General features: G+C 38.1%; 1 protein-coding gene across 5 annotated transcripts in view; it reads left to right on the top strand.

The window, feature by feature from the left end:
- The window catches only part of GRIK1 (glutamate ionotropic receptor kainate type subunit 1), a 519,153-nt gene that overhangs the window by 467,091 nt on the left and 36,264 nt on the right, over nucleotides 1-15,798 (top strand). For all 5 annotated transcript variants that reach the window (XM_016190588.2, XM_060198591.1, XM_060198592.1 and 2 more), the window contains one exon: nucleotides 554-771. In XM_016190588.2, coding sequence (XP_016046074.2) covers nucleotides 554-771 — 218 coding nt within the window. The remainder of the gene's footprint in view (nucleotides 1-553; nucleotides 772-15,798) is intronic.

Here is a 15,798-nt window from a genome sequence, read left to right as displayed (position 1 = left end):
TACTACTACATTTGATCTGTAAAATCCAAGTTTTATTAAAGTATATGTGATAAATCACAGGGTTTGTTAATCTTCTTAAATTTTTCAATTCTTTGATCTTAAATAAAAATAACTTAGCACTTCGCAACTTTTTCATAGTTGTACAAAGACCTAGCACAGTTTTCTCAATCAATAAAATGTACATCAGGCAGTAAAGAAAGACCAGAAATTCGGGGATTGATTTTTGTCAGCAAAAGCAAACAGCATCAAATATAAGAAACAAAATTAAGTGTCCATTTTTTATAAATGAAACATTTCAAGGTTAAAATCATGTAATATTATCAGCTAACCACAAATGACATTTTAAGCCACCATAATGATTAATGATAAAAGGTCACTTGGACTTGTTCCATTTTCGAGAAAATACATCTATTTCATCTCTACACAACAGAGTGAGTCCTTGGTGGATGTACAATTTTATGTCACAAAAATGCATCATCTCCCTAGACTAGAGCTGAATTGTAAAATGCTCCCTTTCCCATTTAACACTTTTGCTCTGATGGTACCCTCACAGGATCAGAGCTAATGCCAAAAGCTCTATCAACCAGAATAGTTGGAGGGATATGGTGGTTTTTCACCCTCATCATCATTTCATCCTACACTGCCAATCTGGCTGCCTTCTTAACAGTAGAGAGAATGGAATCCCCCATAGATTCGGCTGATGATCTGGCAAAGCAAACCAAGATTGAATATGGGGCTGTCAGAGATGGATCCACGATGACCTTCTTCAAGGTAAGGAAGTGACAGTGTGTATTCTCAATGGTGATCTCACTCTGAATGGGAGGAGAAGTGTTCTATGGTAGTTTCTCCAAAACCAATATTGGACATTCTTTGTAAAAATGAAATTTACAATGACAAAATCCCATTACAAGCAATTCACTTGCACTCAACAGTCAGCATAAAGCAATTTTTTTGGTCCCCAACTAGGTATTGTTCCCTCTAGTTTCAATTCAGCACACTCAGATCCACAGATTGATGTATCTAACCCTCTCTTGCCTTTATACTAAAAAGAAGCTGTTTTCTGAATGAAGGCTAACACCCATCAATTAATCATTCATGCATGGAACTAGCAAAAGAGTTTCCTTAATCTGAAATGCTGACAACCAGAATACTTCAATATCAATGTTTTGTTTTTTCTGTGCTATACTTCATGAGAAAGCAGCTGATTTCAAGTGAATGAATTGATATTGAAACTTATTTGGAAAAATCAAAACCAAAATCATCCCAGGGATTTCTGTCCAATATTGTATCTGTACCAATCAGAGCAATACTTCCAGGCACCGATGGAGAATTAAGTCAGAGCTGATATCACTTTAGTTTCAAGTACATTTCTCCATTCACAGTTTTTAAATTAATTACCCAGAGCTGTGAAATTGAGTTTTGCCTTGTTTATGGAATAAGCTTTAGTAGTTTCATAATAAGATTTCAGATATTCCTGGGGATAAGAGTGGGTTTAAATATGTGGAGATTTAGAGGTGTCAGATATACCTTAGAAAGCATGATGCAGGGGAGTTGGGCAGTAGCACAGCAGGTTAAGCACAGGTGGCGCAAAGCACAAGGTCTGGTGAGAGGATCCCGGTTCAATCCCCTGGCTCCCCACCTGCAGAGGAGTCACTTCACAGGCAGTGAAGCAGATCTGCATGTGTCTTTCTCTCCCCCTTTCTTTCTCTCCCTCCTCTCTCCATTTCTCTCTGTCCTATCCAACAATGAAGATATCAATAACAACAATAATAATAACTATAACAATAAAACTACAAGGGCAAAAACAAAGGGAAAATGAATAAATAAATATTTTTAAAAAAGAAAGCATGATGCATTTCACTTAAGAAGAAAACATGACTTTTAGATGCTAAATTACCTATGTAAAGTCACATAGTTGGTCCATGACAGAGATAAACTAAAAGCTTTTTGTACTTACTTATTTTGTTTATTTGTTAAAAAGACAGAGATAAATTGAGAGAGAAGGGTAAGGTAGAGAGGGACTGAGTCAGAGTTATACTTGCAACACTGCTTCACCACTCATGAAGCTTGACTCCTGCAGATGGGAACTGGGGACTTGAACCTAGGCCCTTACACGTAGCACCACTACCTGGCCCTTAGAAGCATTTCTTTTAATTATACAGGTGAAAGACCAAAAAAAAAAAAAAAAAACAGTTTCATGCAAAATAACACCCATAGAGACAAACAAGAAAAGTTTGCTTATCTGGATAGGTAACTGCCTATGGGATTTGCATACTTTAAATATTAAAAATAAAATCATCCTTTGTCAAGGTTTCTCACACATATTACCAATCAATGGGTCTCTGTTACTCCAGGACTAAGTGGATTATTTTAATTTGAGAAGATTATCAACTCAAAGACCAAAAAAAAAAAATTGTAAGAAAAAGTGTACACTTTTTTGTAGAACAGTGTTTGTTTGCCAAAACAGGAATTATCTATGCAGGGGAATTTGATTTAACCACTAACAATCAAGGAATAATAATAAAGAAGAACTGAATTCAAGAGTGAACCATACTCACAAGATTATTAAAAAGCAGAATAATGTAAATGTATGGATTAGTTTTCCTCTTTGTAAAAAAGCAAATGGTGTTTAGACATTCTTTTTATATTACGAAACACATTATTGATTTAACACATGTATAAATTGTGGTGATCATTTCTGCCCTGGACAAGTATTGTTCTAAAGACAAACGACATTAAATAGATAGCTTTCCAAGCTTCTGCAAGATTGTATTTTACCAAAATCAATAGTGTGAAGAGTGTGAATAGACACAAGGCATCCCAAGCTAGTGATTCATCACAATACTTGTCAGAAGCACGAAAGTCACTGTTAAGACATATAGGACAGAGGGACACTGCCAAAGCAGAATTGCACTTGTCTGGAAAAAAAAAATCTGAAATGATTTACCTTGTTCACCAATATCAAAGTTTTACAGTGTCAGAAAATAGACATGCAAAGACAAAGAAAATTCTGTTGCCTTCAAGGTGCACTGTACAAATACAGAGGAGAGAGAGAGGTTTTTTTAGCAGAGATGATTGTGAAGACCACCTTCTTACTTACAAAGTGTTCCGTAAACTAATTCGGATTTGTTTCTGTTCCTGTGTTATGAGGTAAGCAGAGACTACTCAAGACCAGAGACCACCCAAGACCAGTTCAGCTGAACTTGAGAGTCTATTCAGCCAGTGGGTGACTACACTCACAGCTAAAACGCTGCTCAGAGTGCATTCCCAAGCTCATTGTAGCATGATCATTTATAGGGTTAGGTACAGGAAACAAACTAGGTTATAGGAGCCAAATATGAAATGACTAGGGCAGTCTGTTACTGCTGTCAGAACCCACCGTTATGGAAACAATCAACAATTAACCAATAATTACAGGACGCTAAGATCTGCTTCTTGTTTGACAAGTAGAGTGGTTGCACATATTCAGGTTCAGGTCAAGATGGAGTCAGTTATGCTAAGGAAATGGGGACCCTGCCACACCCGCAGCTCTAGAAATTCAAATGGTATTGGTTCCCATTTTTCCTGGCAGGACCCTGGGGTGACTGTGCTCAGGTACACTTGAATAGTTCACAGAGATACAACAGGCCAGTTGTATGCCATTTACACATCTGTGGCTCCCTGGGAATTTCCAGAGAGATCTCTTGTTTTTCTTTCTGGTCTTGAAAATGAGATGCAAGCCAAAGTGATCCCTCAGGTCACCCCCAGGGAAATTGATGAAGTATTAAACATTTCAGGAGGAAAAAAAAACAACTTTCTGGGCATACAAACAAGGACAAAGAGAAGGGACTATGCATTGCACACCAACCTGCAGTCACATATCCTATTTGTAAAGACTTTATGCATATGCTTTCATTTTATTCAGAGAAAGGCCTAGTGAGATAAATGCTAATTGAACTCCTCACACCCACCCCTTAGAATGTGAGCAAAGTGAAATGCTACAGAATTTTAATCCCAAATTAACAAAACTAGTGACTAGAGAGCCAGGTTACTGCTGGACTTGAGAAAGTTCTAGAAGGTTAGTTCCCTGGGTACAAGGACTTGGTCTATTATTGTCCTCATCACCCTAGAACCCAAGACACATAGTGGCACTAAGAAAATATGTTTTCAACAAATGAACAAATGCTCCAATGAATTTTAAGAGAGATGGAATTCCATCAAGGACAGAGGGGGACAGGAAGGTGTGGTCTCTTTATCCATTCAAGTCCCTATAACAAGGTATTACTAGGTAGATTGTAAACAACAAACATTTATTTATCCTAGTTCTGGTGTGTGGAAGTCTGAATCTGGAATGAGATCTCTCCTCTATGTCACCAGTGTGTCTTTATGTCCTCCACAGGGTAAAAAGACAGTTCTCTCAGAGCCTCTGTTATAAGGCTGTAATCTGATTTATAAAATTTCCATTCTTGTGACTTAAGGCCATGCCACCAGCTTTGTTTCCTCAGTATCATCATCTTTGGAATGTAAGACTTATTTTATGTATACACACACATATCCACAAATATATATATATATATATGTAATTATTATTAATGATTTAATATTGAGTTACAAAATCACATGTCAACAGGGGTATAATTCCACACCATTCCTATCACCAAAATTCTGAATCCATTATAGTAACTATTTAACACTATTTTACAAAATGTAAGATTTCGGGGGACTGGGTAGTAGTACACCTGGTTGAACACATATGTTACAATGCACAAGGACCCAGGTTCAAGCCCTTGGTCCCTACCTGCAGGGGGAAAGCTTTGTGAGTGGTGAAGCAGTGCTATAGGTTTCTCTCTGTCTCTCTTCCTCTCTACCACCCCCTTCCTTCTCAATGTCTGGCTATCTATATTCAAAAAATAAATAAAGATAAGTTTAAAAAGTAAGACTTAGATATGTGTGTGTACAACTCACCACACCCACCTTCAAAGTTCTGTCCCCTAACTCAACTTTTCACTGAGAACACAGTTCTCACATAGTCTTACAATTTTTCTTCCATATATGAGAAAACCATCCAGTAGTTGTCTGTTACCTCTTATTCTACTGAGCGCAGTCATGAGGCTTAAGACTGTAGCATACAACTTTTTGGGGGTCACATACAGAACCCAGAAGGAGGGGTGTATGGGGAGCTGCACAAGGAATGGTAACATTACAGACTCCTTGATTTCCAATTTGCATAGAGCCCAGCAACCCTCTTTATCAAGAAGGAATTTTATTTGCAAAAAGAGAATAAGAACTAAAGATGATTTCATCTTCTCCTTCAGGGAGGCAAGCTGTCAGAAAGCTTCAAGAGATACACATTCAGGTTTCTTAAGCTGGATTAGTCCACATGGGAAAGAAAAGTTCTTGCCTTTTAGCTCTCCCAGTAGCTCCCTCTCCACAAGTTACTGAGTGACAGCAGCTAGGGTCATAAGAAATCAGTTTTGACCTGGCTCTACATGAATGTTCCACCTCCTCTGCACCAGTGGGGCCTCCCTCCCTCCTTTGCTCTCTTAATAAAAGACAATGACTTTCCTGAGCTATTGAAATGAATAAGGAGCGCGATTTTAGCCTAGTCTAACGTGACATATTGCACCCTATCTGGCGAACACACAACATTACTCAAATGGGCCCCATGCCCACCTCACCTCCAATAAAAAGTGTTTTTCACCACACCCAGTGCAAATGAAGTTACTTGTTAGCAGAATATATTGGTGTGTATTTACTTATATATGCATATGTTTTGCCCAATCAGCCGAGTGATAGAAACGTATCTCTTAACTTTTAAGTCGGTTCTAAGTTGAATTAAATGAGGACCAGGTGGTGGTGTACCTGGTTAAGCACACGTAGTGCAGTACTGAGTGCAAAGACCCATGCAAGGATCTGGGTTCGGGTCTCTGGCTCCCCACCTGCAAGGAGGATGATAAACAAGTAAGTAGTGAAGCTGATCTGCAGGTATCTTCCTTTCCCCCTCTCTACCTCTCTGTCTCTCAGTGTCTCTCTGTCCTATCTAATAAAAAAAAATGGAAAAGAAAAAATTGACTACCAGGTGCCATTTATAAATAAATAAATAAACTGGATAGAGTTAATTAAAAAGGAAAAAGTAATTGCAAGACAATATATATATACATATATATGAATAACAAAATACTGAAACACAGAAATTCAAAATCATGCATAAGTAAAATCCAATGATCTCTCACATTTGATCTATGAACCACAAGCAAGGAATATTTTCTTTTGGAATGTTTTTCCTTGAAAATTGTGACAGAAATTTTCTTGCTAAAATTGCAGTCAAAACTACTTGACTGGAGGAGTCAGGTGGTAGCTCAGCAGGTTAAGCACATATGGCACTAAGCACAAAGATTGACGCAAGGATCCCGGTTCGAGCCCCCGGCTCCCCACCTGCAGGGGAGTCACTTCACAGGCGTTAAAGCAGGTCTGCAGGTGTCTTTCTCTCTCCCTTTCTGTCTTCTCCTCCTCTCTCCACTTCTTTCTGTCCTATCCAACAATGACGACATCAATAACAAGAATAACTACAACAATAAAACAAGGGCAACAAAAAGGAAATAAATGTTAAAAAAAAAACACTTGACTTTTTTGCCACTAGAATATGCTACTCTTGCACAACATTTCAAGTGTAGCTCAGATGAGGTTCCACTGTCTCCATCTGAGTTCAGGTGAGGTAGAGAGAAGACAGGCATTCATTAGCACCGAGTCAAAGTATTGTGTGTCTAGCACAAGGCAGAATAAAGTTTTCCTTCTCTGAGTTATTTGTACGTGGGACAACCACATTGGTCACTGGAGACTCTAATTATGCAAGAGAACTGGGACTAAATCATAAATTTAATGCCACATACATTAACACAATTTTAAATGGACACATTGAGAACCCAGCTGATGTTATCCATAAGGAAAAGGAGCAGTTCTCAATTTTGTATCCAAGATGACACACTTTTGGAGCATATTAAACATAAGCTTTTCTCAAGGTCATCAGAAGTTGTGTTTGAAGGCCTTCAGCACTCAGAATAGCACCATGCCAACATGGTCAAGGAATATCAGTCACCCCAGACTAATTAGCTACAGAAGCTGAGAGGTTAGGCATTTTGTCAATTGTTCACCAGAGATGTTTGAGAGAATTCTCTGAATGTCAGGAAACTATTTCTTTCTCCTTGTCAGGTCTTCAGTTAATCAATAGGCTTATTGTTGTGACAGTATATTAATAATTCAAAGCTTCCAGAGACTTCATTTAAGAGAATTTTTTAGCAAACTCTTATTTTTGTACTCAGAATATTAAGCAGAACAAGAGGACAGACAGGGTAAAACAGAAATGAACCCTTAGTCTATGCCTGCATATCTGACATTACCAAAAGTAGAGAGAGAAAACAGATATGGAAGAAGGGAGATCCATTTCCTTGCAATAGGGACAAACAGTGCTTTGGTGATGGGCAAATAAGTATACAAACACGTATTTGGAGCAGGTGTGAAATTATACTCCTGGGAAAATAATCTTGCAAAACACTTTTTTTTTTCCTCCAGGATTATCACTGGGAATCCATGGAGGCATTCTGAATCTACTGCTCACCATGCCATTTTTTCCCCTTTTCCTCCCTCCTTCCTTCCTTCCTTCCTTCCTTCCTTCCTTCCTTCCTTTCTTTCTTTCTTTCTTTCTTTCTATCTTTCTACTTTATTGGATAGGACAAGAAGAAATTGAAAGGAAAGTGAGGGGTAGAGAGGGAAAGAGAAAGACCTGCTTCATCTTCACTATTCATGAAGTGTCCCCACGCAGGTGGGATGTGGAGGGCTGGAACCCTGTCCTTGAGTAATGGCTGTGAGCGAGCTCAACCTGGTGTACCACCACCCAGCGCCCAAGGGAACCATCTGCATGCATATATGTCTATGTTTCTGAACATATACATATATGCATAGACAAAATATTTACATTTACATGTTTCTCAACTACCTGATGCAAATTGCTTGGTCTTTTCAATTGCTTAAAAACTTCAATGTCTCTGCTCTCCCAACTCCCTGAGACCACCATCATCATCAAAATCATAGGGGATACACTCAATAGTCTACTCATAGACAAACTTAGTGGACACAACAGTGATACAGCTTCTTTATGAACTGTATAGATGAATCCTTCTTTTACAGAAAGTTTATAACAATAGCATCATGTACCTCCCATAAAGGAACACTAAAATACCAGTTATTTTCCATCTCGCATGGAAGGTGGGGGAATGCCCAGAAGTTGTACTCTTCCTTCTCATTGTGATACTATTAAGTGCCTTTCAGGACGGAATAGAATCCTGTGCACTTAGATCTTATCACGATAGTTTAAATGGTCGCGTTTTTCCTCAGATGAGGAGAGGATTTTCACACAAAAATAAAAAATAAAAATCTTACTATTTGAGATCTTACTTTCCCCACCCCAATACCCTCTTGTGAATCATTATCCAGGCAGAATAATGGTTTTAATTCATTTTTTTAGTCATTGAGGATACCAGAGGATCTTCCAGCAGAGATGATTAAAATCAAATGATAGGGTAAACTTTACAGTAAAGTGTTTCAGACTGCAATTTCTAGAGCCAAGTAGCATAGGTGTCAATTCTGAATTCGCTGTTTATTACAAATGTCAACCAGGGCAAGCTGTTTAATCTTTTGTCTTTAAATTCTTATCTGCGAATTAAGGCCAGTATCTAACTCAGAATATTAACTTAGAAACAAAAGGAATTAATAGAAGTAATCTGCATACAATCCTACCTGGAAATTATAAATTATTATAAAGTTAGATACTTCTATATTTATTAATGTATCAGTGTAAATTTCACTTCTATTATGTCTACTTTTTCAACTCCCTGGATAAATAAATAAATAAATAAATAAAACTCTCACTGGGCTTTGGTCAGCTTCCTTATTTCCCATGACCACTAGAAGAGAATTCTGCTAAAGAACAGAGGACTCTCACAGTTCATGTTCCCAAAGGCTTTCAGAGGTTAGAACAGAAAGAGACCATCTTTGAAACCTTTCCTGTGCACATGTAGTACATTGCAGAAAGGGCTACTTCTGGATGGTAGATAGGAAACAGACGGCGATGCCACCCTTAGAATTCAGCTAAGAAGCAGAGTGAGACAATCCACATTAATTCAGTTCAATTTTGAGGTTTTTTTTTTTCAGATTATCTAATATGATCAATATGTGAAGTTTGTACCATAGAAGAAAAAGATATAAAAGTTCATGCAAGTCTTTTTTTTTTAATCTTTATTTATTTATTGGATAGAGACAGCCAGAAATTGAGAGGGAAGGGGGTGATAGAGAGGGAGAGAAACAGTGAGACACCTGCAGCCCTGCTTCAGCACTCGCAAAGCTTTCCCTCTGCAGGTGGGGGCCGGCACATTGAACCTGGGTCCTTGTGCACTGTAACATGTACGCTCAACCAGGTGCACCACCACCCGGCCCCTATGCAAGTCTTTTTTTTTTTTTAATTTTTTATTTAAGAAAGGATTAGTGAACAAAAGCATAAGGTAGGAGGGGTACAACTCCACACAATTCCCAACACCCAATCCCCATAACCCACCCCCTCCCATGGTAGCTTTCCCATTCTCTATCCCTCTGGGAGCATGGACCCAGGGTCGTTGAGGGTTGCAGAAGGTAGAAGGTCTGGCTTCTGTAATTGCTTCCCCGCTGAACATGGGCGTTGACTGGTCGGTCCATACCCCCAGTCTGCCTCTCTCTTTCCCTAGTAGGGTGTGACTCTGGGGAAGCTGAGCTCCAGGACACATTGGTGGGGTCTTCAATCCAGGGAAGCCTAGCCAGCATCCTGGTGGCATCTGGAACCTGGTGATTGAAAACAGAGTTAACATATGAAGCCAAACAATTTGTTGAGCAATCATGGATCCCAAGCTTGGAATAGTGGAGAGGAAGTGTTAGGGAGGTACTCACTGCAAACTCCAGTGTAGTCCTGCTTTCAGGTATATATTTTGCAGTAGTTTATGGATACGTGTGCACATAAGCTCTCTCTCATAGAAACTGGTGTATATCTAGGTTATGGGACTTTGTTAGAAAGTGAACTACCTGAGATGAAATTAGAGTGTACTATTAAAGGAAAGGTCTCACCCGAGTAATGAAGCTGAAGGGTTGTCATTCCACACGTGAAGTCTCTGGATACATTCTGAGGTGAAGCATGTTGAGGTAGCAATCGTTGCTTTGGTTAGGTTGTGATCGGCAGATGCAATGTTATTTGGTTTGGATTGGGAGATGCATACGGGAAAGTGGGCCCTATCCAAGGGTTCCAGGACTGGGGGAAGTAGGGGCTCTATAGTGAAGATGTGAGGTTCCTGCCGTCTTAGGGTTCAAAAAGACAATCAATAGTTAATATTATCATCACATTATTTGTTAATTGGGTTAACTTTGAAAAGTCCCTTTGTTATGGTTTGCTGGGCAGTATCCAGTATCTTGTATATAGCTGTGCTATTGGAAGCTTCTAATCTACTTGGTCTAGGCTTTTCTTAAAGAGTAGAAAGGAAGCTGGATGGTGGCACACTGCCAATGATCCCAGCTCTAACCTCCCACCCCACCTGCAGGGGGCGTCGCTTCACAAGCGGTAAAGCATATCTGCAGGTGCCTGTCTTTCTCCCTATCTCCCCCTCCCATCTCAATTTCTTTCTGTCCTATCCAAAAAAATCAAATTAAAAAAAAAAAATGGTCCCTGGACCGCACCTGCAGGGGGAAAGCTTCACAAGTGGTGAAGCAGGGCTGCAGGTGACTCTCTCTGTCTCTCTCCCTCTCGATATCGCCCTCCCTTCTCCATTTCTCTCTGTCTATATCCAATAATAAATAAGTAATTTTTAATTTGCCTTAGGAGCAGTGGATTTGTAGTGCAGGCACTGGATCCCCAGCAATAACCCCGAAGGCAAAAAATAAATAAATAAATAAATAAATAAATAAATAAATAAGCAGTAGAATGTGCACAGCACAGCATGTAACTGCATATGTCACACAGACAGGAGGTGGTTTGTCCATCAAAAATCCTGGTGAGCCAAAATGGCTAGAAAATATTCATGGCAGAAATGCTTCCCAATTGAAGCTTGCCTTCTAATAAATCACTGTCCACTCAGATCCAAGCCAGAGGATTACATAGATTAGACCATGATTCAGTCTAAAATGGCTTGGATAAAATGGGTTTTAAAAAATCATAACAAACTTGTCATTTCTGTCTTTCATGGTCTAGGGACTTTAGACCAGCTGTGGGAATAAGAGACTCTCTAACCTTTATAATCTCTTTCCAGGGATTGGCTAGGCAGGACCATCAACCTAAAAGAATTCTCAAGGAAGTTGCTAAGCATTGCACCACTTGGAATTAAAGCAATGAACCAATATGGGGAGGCAAGTTTCAAATAGAAATAGTCATCTAAAGAAGCAAAGAATAAAGGACATTTCTCAAATTTCTCTGAATAGAAGAACACTCCTTACTTGGAGCTTCTAGCTTGTGCTTGAGAGATCCACTTAATTTTATTATCAGTGTCCAAAATGCTAAGTCCCTGTAGGTTAAAAATACATTTGTTTAGAAAGAAATCCATGAGGTCAATTAAAGCTAACCTTTTTCAAATTCTGCTATATTGCCTTTAATAGAACAATTTTTTAACTCTAGACAGGAGAAAAACATGAAACATGGCTTAGCAAAGGTGCTGAAATCCCACTGAGAGAATGTTTTAAAGGGAACACATGAATTTTTAAAACTTTAGAGATTCGCCAAATGTCATAACTTTCAAGATAAGTGCATAATCAGCAAGAATGATCAGATTGTATAGCAAAGACAAACACCCCTCACTATCCTATGAATACTTTCTTCTAATAGTTGTCCTTCAGTGTGACTTTTGACAATTAAATCTGTTTATAAAACACCCTGAAAGTTGGTTTTTAACTAAATAAAATATTAAACCATATGTTAGAGAGAACATTTTATAAGGCAGTTATCTAAGTCTGCTGCACCTGTTTCACATGTTTATATTCATACACAACTGATTTCCATGCTTTTAACTGATTTTAATTTTTTATTGACAAAATGGATTTTTACAGAATTATTCTAGTCTCACTTTCACATCTCAGAATATGTCCGAAAGACTTCACCCATCACCAAAGAAATTTATCCTCCCACTGCAGGGAACTGGGTCCCAAATACCTTGTGGACCTTCCCCCACCTGGCCCATTAGTATCCTCAGATCTACTAATATTAAAACAATTCATGGTTCACCTTGTCTTCTCACTTGTCTTTATAAAAATCCCACAGTTGTGTAAGATCATCTGGCATTCATGTCTCTCCTGTCTTATTTCACTCAGTGAGGATATCTTCAGTTCCCTACGTGTTGAACAAAGACAGATAGCTTTTTCAAGAATTTTCTTACATCTGGTCTTGACTAGCCTAAAAAGAAACTGCAGATTTTTTAAAAAGTTACTATTTTTTATTTAATTTACTTAATATGGACATACTTATTACTTATATAAGATCAATTATATAAAAAAGAAAAAATGAAAATAATTCCTCCCTAATATATATGTATATCTCTAGAATTATATGGTCATAAATATATATGTAAACATGGCTCTATGTATAAGGTCTTTGGACATATTGGTCTAATGTATAATTCAGTGGTTTATTCTACTGAATAATACTGTTATGTATCTTAACTGTAGAAATCCTCTAGCCTGGTTGAAGAAGCAGTTTAATATATAATGCTTATTGCAATGAAAGTTAAATATTTTTTCACAGGGATACAGATACACAAAATATTTTCATCAAAAATATGTGCCAACACATTTCACCCATTACCAGAGCTACATCCACCCCTTGAAAGGCGCTGGATCCAAACCCTCTTTGAATTCCCTCCCACATCCAGCATTAGTATTTTTAGATCCACTGATATAAATCAAAAATGTCTCTGTTAATCTTTGGGCAATACTCAACTCCAGGCTTTACACACGTCTTACGTATTACAGGAGAAAGCCAGCCATTGAAAACAATAGGTCCACATGAAATACAAAATTAAAAAAAAAACTGTCAAAAAGAAAAAATACAGTATGTATGTATTTATATATACATATGTGTTCTTCAAAATCCCAATCATTGCGCTTCCTAAAATGGTATTGGTTGGGCCCAAGAAGAAAGCACAGTGGTTGTACAAAAACACTTTAGTGCCTTAGACCTTAGCATCCCAGGTTCAATCCCAAGCATTACCATAAGTCAGTTCTAAAACACTATTGATTTTTTTTTTTGTCTAAAGAAATATAAGCTTCTGGGGACCAGGTGATGATGCACCCAGTTATGCAAGAACCTGTACAGGGACCTGAGTTCCAGCCTCCACTCCCCAGCTACAGCAAGGATGCTTCACAAACAGTGATGCAGCCCTACAGGTGTCACTCTTTATCTCTCCCTCCCTGTCTCCCCTACTGCTGTCAATTCCTCTCTGTCCTGTGAAAGAAAATGAAGAGAGAGAGAGAGAGAGAGAAAATATGCCCACCAAGAGTAGCGGATTCATAGTGCCAGCACTGAGCCCCAGTGATAATCCTGGAGGGAAAGCTTCCTACGTTTACATTAAAAAAATCCCGTCTATCATGTGATGACTAGGTAAGGTGGAGCGCTTTTGGTTACAAAAGAAAGTTTCTTTAGAGAATTTATAAAGTTGTTAAGAACAACTTTATGACAAAGTTACAATGCTTAATGTCTTGTGCATTAAAATAAATAAGCTTTTCTTTATTGGTTAAGAAGACAAGAGTTTGGAATTAGATTAGTAGCATCAGTCCTGACCATTATTTCTTCAAATGGGGTTCTGTTTTCTCATCTGTAAAAAAAAAAAAAATGAAAGGAACAAGTAGTAATAGTATTGGTATCTTTCTCCTATCATTGTTGTGATTAGCAAATGAACTAATAATTTAGAGTGTATGTGGTGGCTATTATGACTAATTCCAGTAAACAGTTTTTTTTAATCACTCCCAGATATACTATAAACTGTCTCCCAAGGAGTGTTTAACTTTTGTGCATTTTGGTGGAGAAAAGGAAAAATAAATGCTGGTCATAAAATGATGGTAGATTAAACTCCCTTATAGCAGATTTTAGATAAAAGTATTTATTTGCCATCAATGTTTCACCAGCATCAGTATAGCCACATGATCAAGTTTAAACAGACAAAATAAATGTATCAAAACCTGATGCCTCTCTGGGATTAAGAAAGCAAGAAATGAATAATTTTAAATTTAATGAGTCAGGCCTTTTCAGGTTTACTGAGTTTTACTAAGAAGCTCAGAGTACTGCTCACATATTCTAATTGACCTTTGGCATATTCAGTGAAATACAAAGCTTTTACTCCTTCTGTTTTTAAAATATATTTATTCTTTAGAGCTATTTGTCAAGTTATGATTATAGAAGATTTAGAAGTGAAAAAAAGCATTTAGACTGTCACTCAAAGAATTTATTTGGTCTTTCAACATTTGTAATAATTTTTATAAAGCTTTCTCCTACTTTTAAGGATTATTAAGATCTGTGTCTAAAAATATGAAACTACATTTTAAAAAGGAGTGGATCTAGCTTAATGAATACTAAGACAAGACAGTAACAACGTAGCAGTGAGCAAAAAAGAGACCTGGAATCTGTACCATCTCTTCACTAACCAATGTGACCTTCTTTGTGCTGACTAGTGTCTCCATGACTAAGATAAAGGGAGTGATCTGAAAAGTAGAACCCAGTGACTGGAGGATACTTCAATGATTTTCTTCCATCTACTAAATTCTTTCAGGTTGCCAGTAGTAGAAAACTGACTATATCCCAAAGGATTTTAGTCACCTACAGGTCTTTCTAATGTCTTTCAAATATTTCTGTTAACCACCTTTGGGGTCTTTCTGTGAACTCTAAGCTCCCCAGATTCTCAAATAGTCTATTATTCTAAATGTACAATAGGGTAGAATCCCACTATATCACTCATAGCACTATTTCACTAATGAATGGGAACTTTACATGTAGACAAAAGAGTATTGTTTTCTGTCCCTTGTGTTCCCCATAATTAGATTAGGATGAGAATAGCAGGAAAAGAGCAAAAGAAATCTAAAGTGTCTCCTGTATGTCCAGCTTGGCCAAGTTCTCCACCAATATAGATAGAGTTCTTACCAAGAACAGATGCTTTGAAGAAATTCAGGCAATGGGGCCAGGTGGTGGCACACCTGCTTGATTGCACATGTTACAATGTTCAAGGACCCAGGCTCAAGCCCCTGGTCCCCACCTGCAAGGGGGAAGCTTTGTAAGTGGTGAAGTAGGACTGCAGGTATCTGTCTCTCTCCCTCTCTGCCTCGCCCTTCCATCCTGATTTCTGGCTGTGTCTATCCAACAAATAAATAAAGATAATATTTTTTTTTAAAAAAGAAAGAAATTCAGGCTAGAGTTTCTCTTTAACATCTCAGATGGTTCAGACCAAGAACAACCTTCTACTCCAAAGAGGAACGAGTAGATGAGTTCTGACTTTGTAAAGCAGTGCTCTTCAAAGCATGAAGAACACAGATGACGGAGGATACTTTTTTTGTGAAGGTGTTATGGTGAAATATGGACAGTAGAGTTTAGAAATTTTGTAGTTTCTGGACACTTCAGTGTTACCATGTGAGTGATCAATGCACATCACTCCATTCAAATGTACATGACTGGGAAGGCTGTTAAGTGCTTACACACTCAACAAGTGTGGTAAGCCACAGCCGGTGTAAGCTATATAGCAATACCATGGAAACAGACCACAGATGGTTCTACCATTC

This window comes from Erinaceus europaeus, chromosome 9 (assembly GCF_950295315.1).
Source record: "Erinaceus europaeus chromosome 9, mEriEur2.1, whole genome shotgun sequence".
Classification (NCBI taxonomy): Eukaryota; Metazoa; Chordata; class Mammalia; order Eulipotyphla; family Erinaceidae; genus Erinaceus; species Erinaceus europaeus.
Note: the sequence above shows the minus strand (reverse complement) of the source record. Positions and strands in the feature narration are given on the sequence as shown.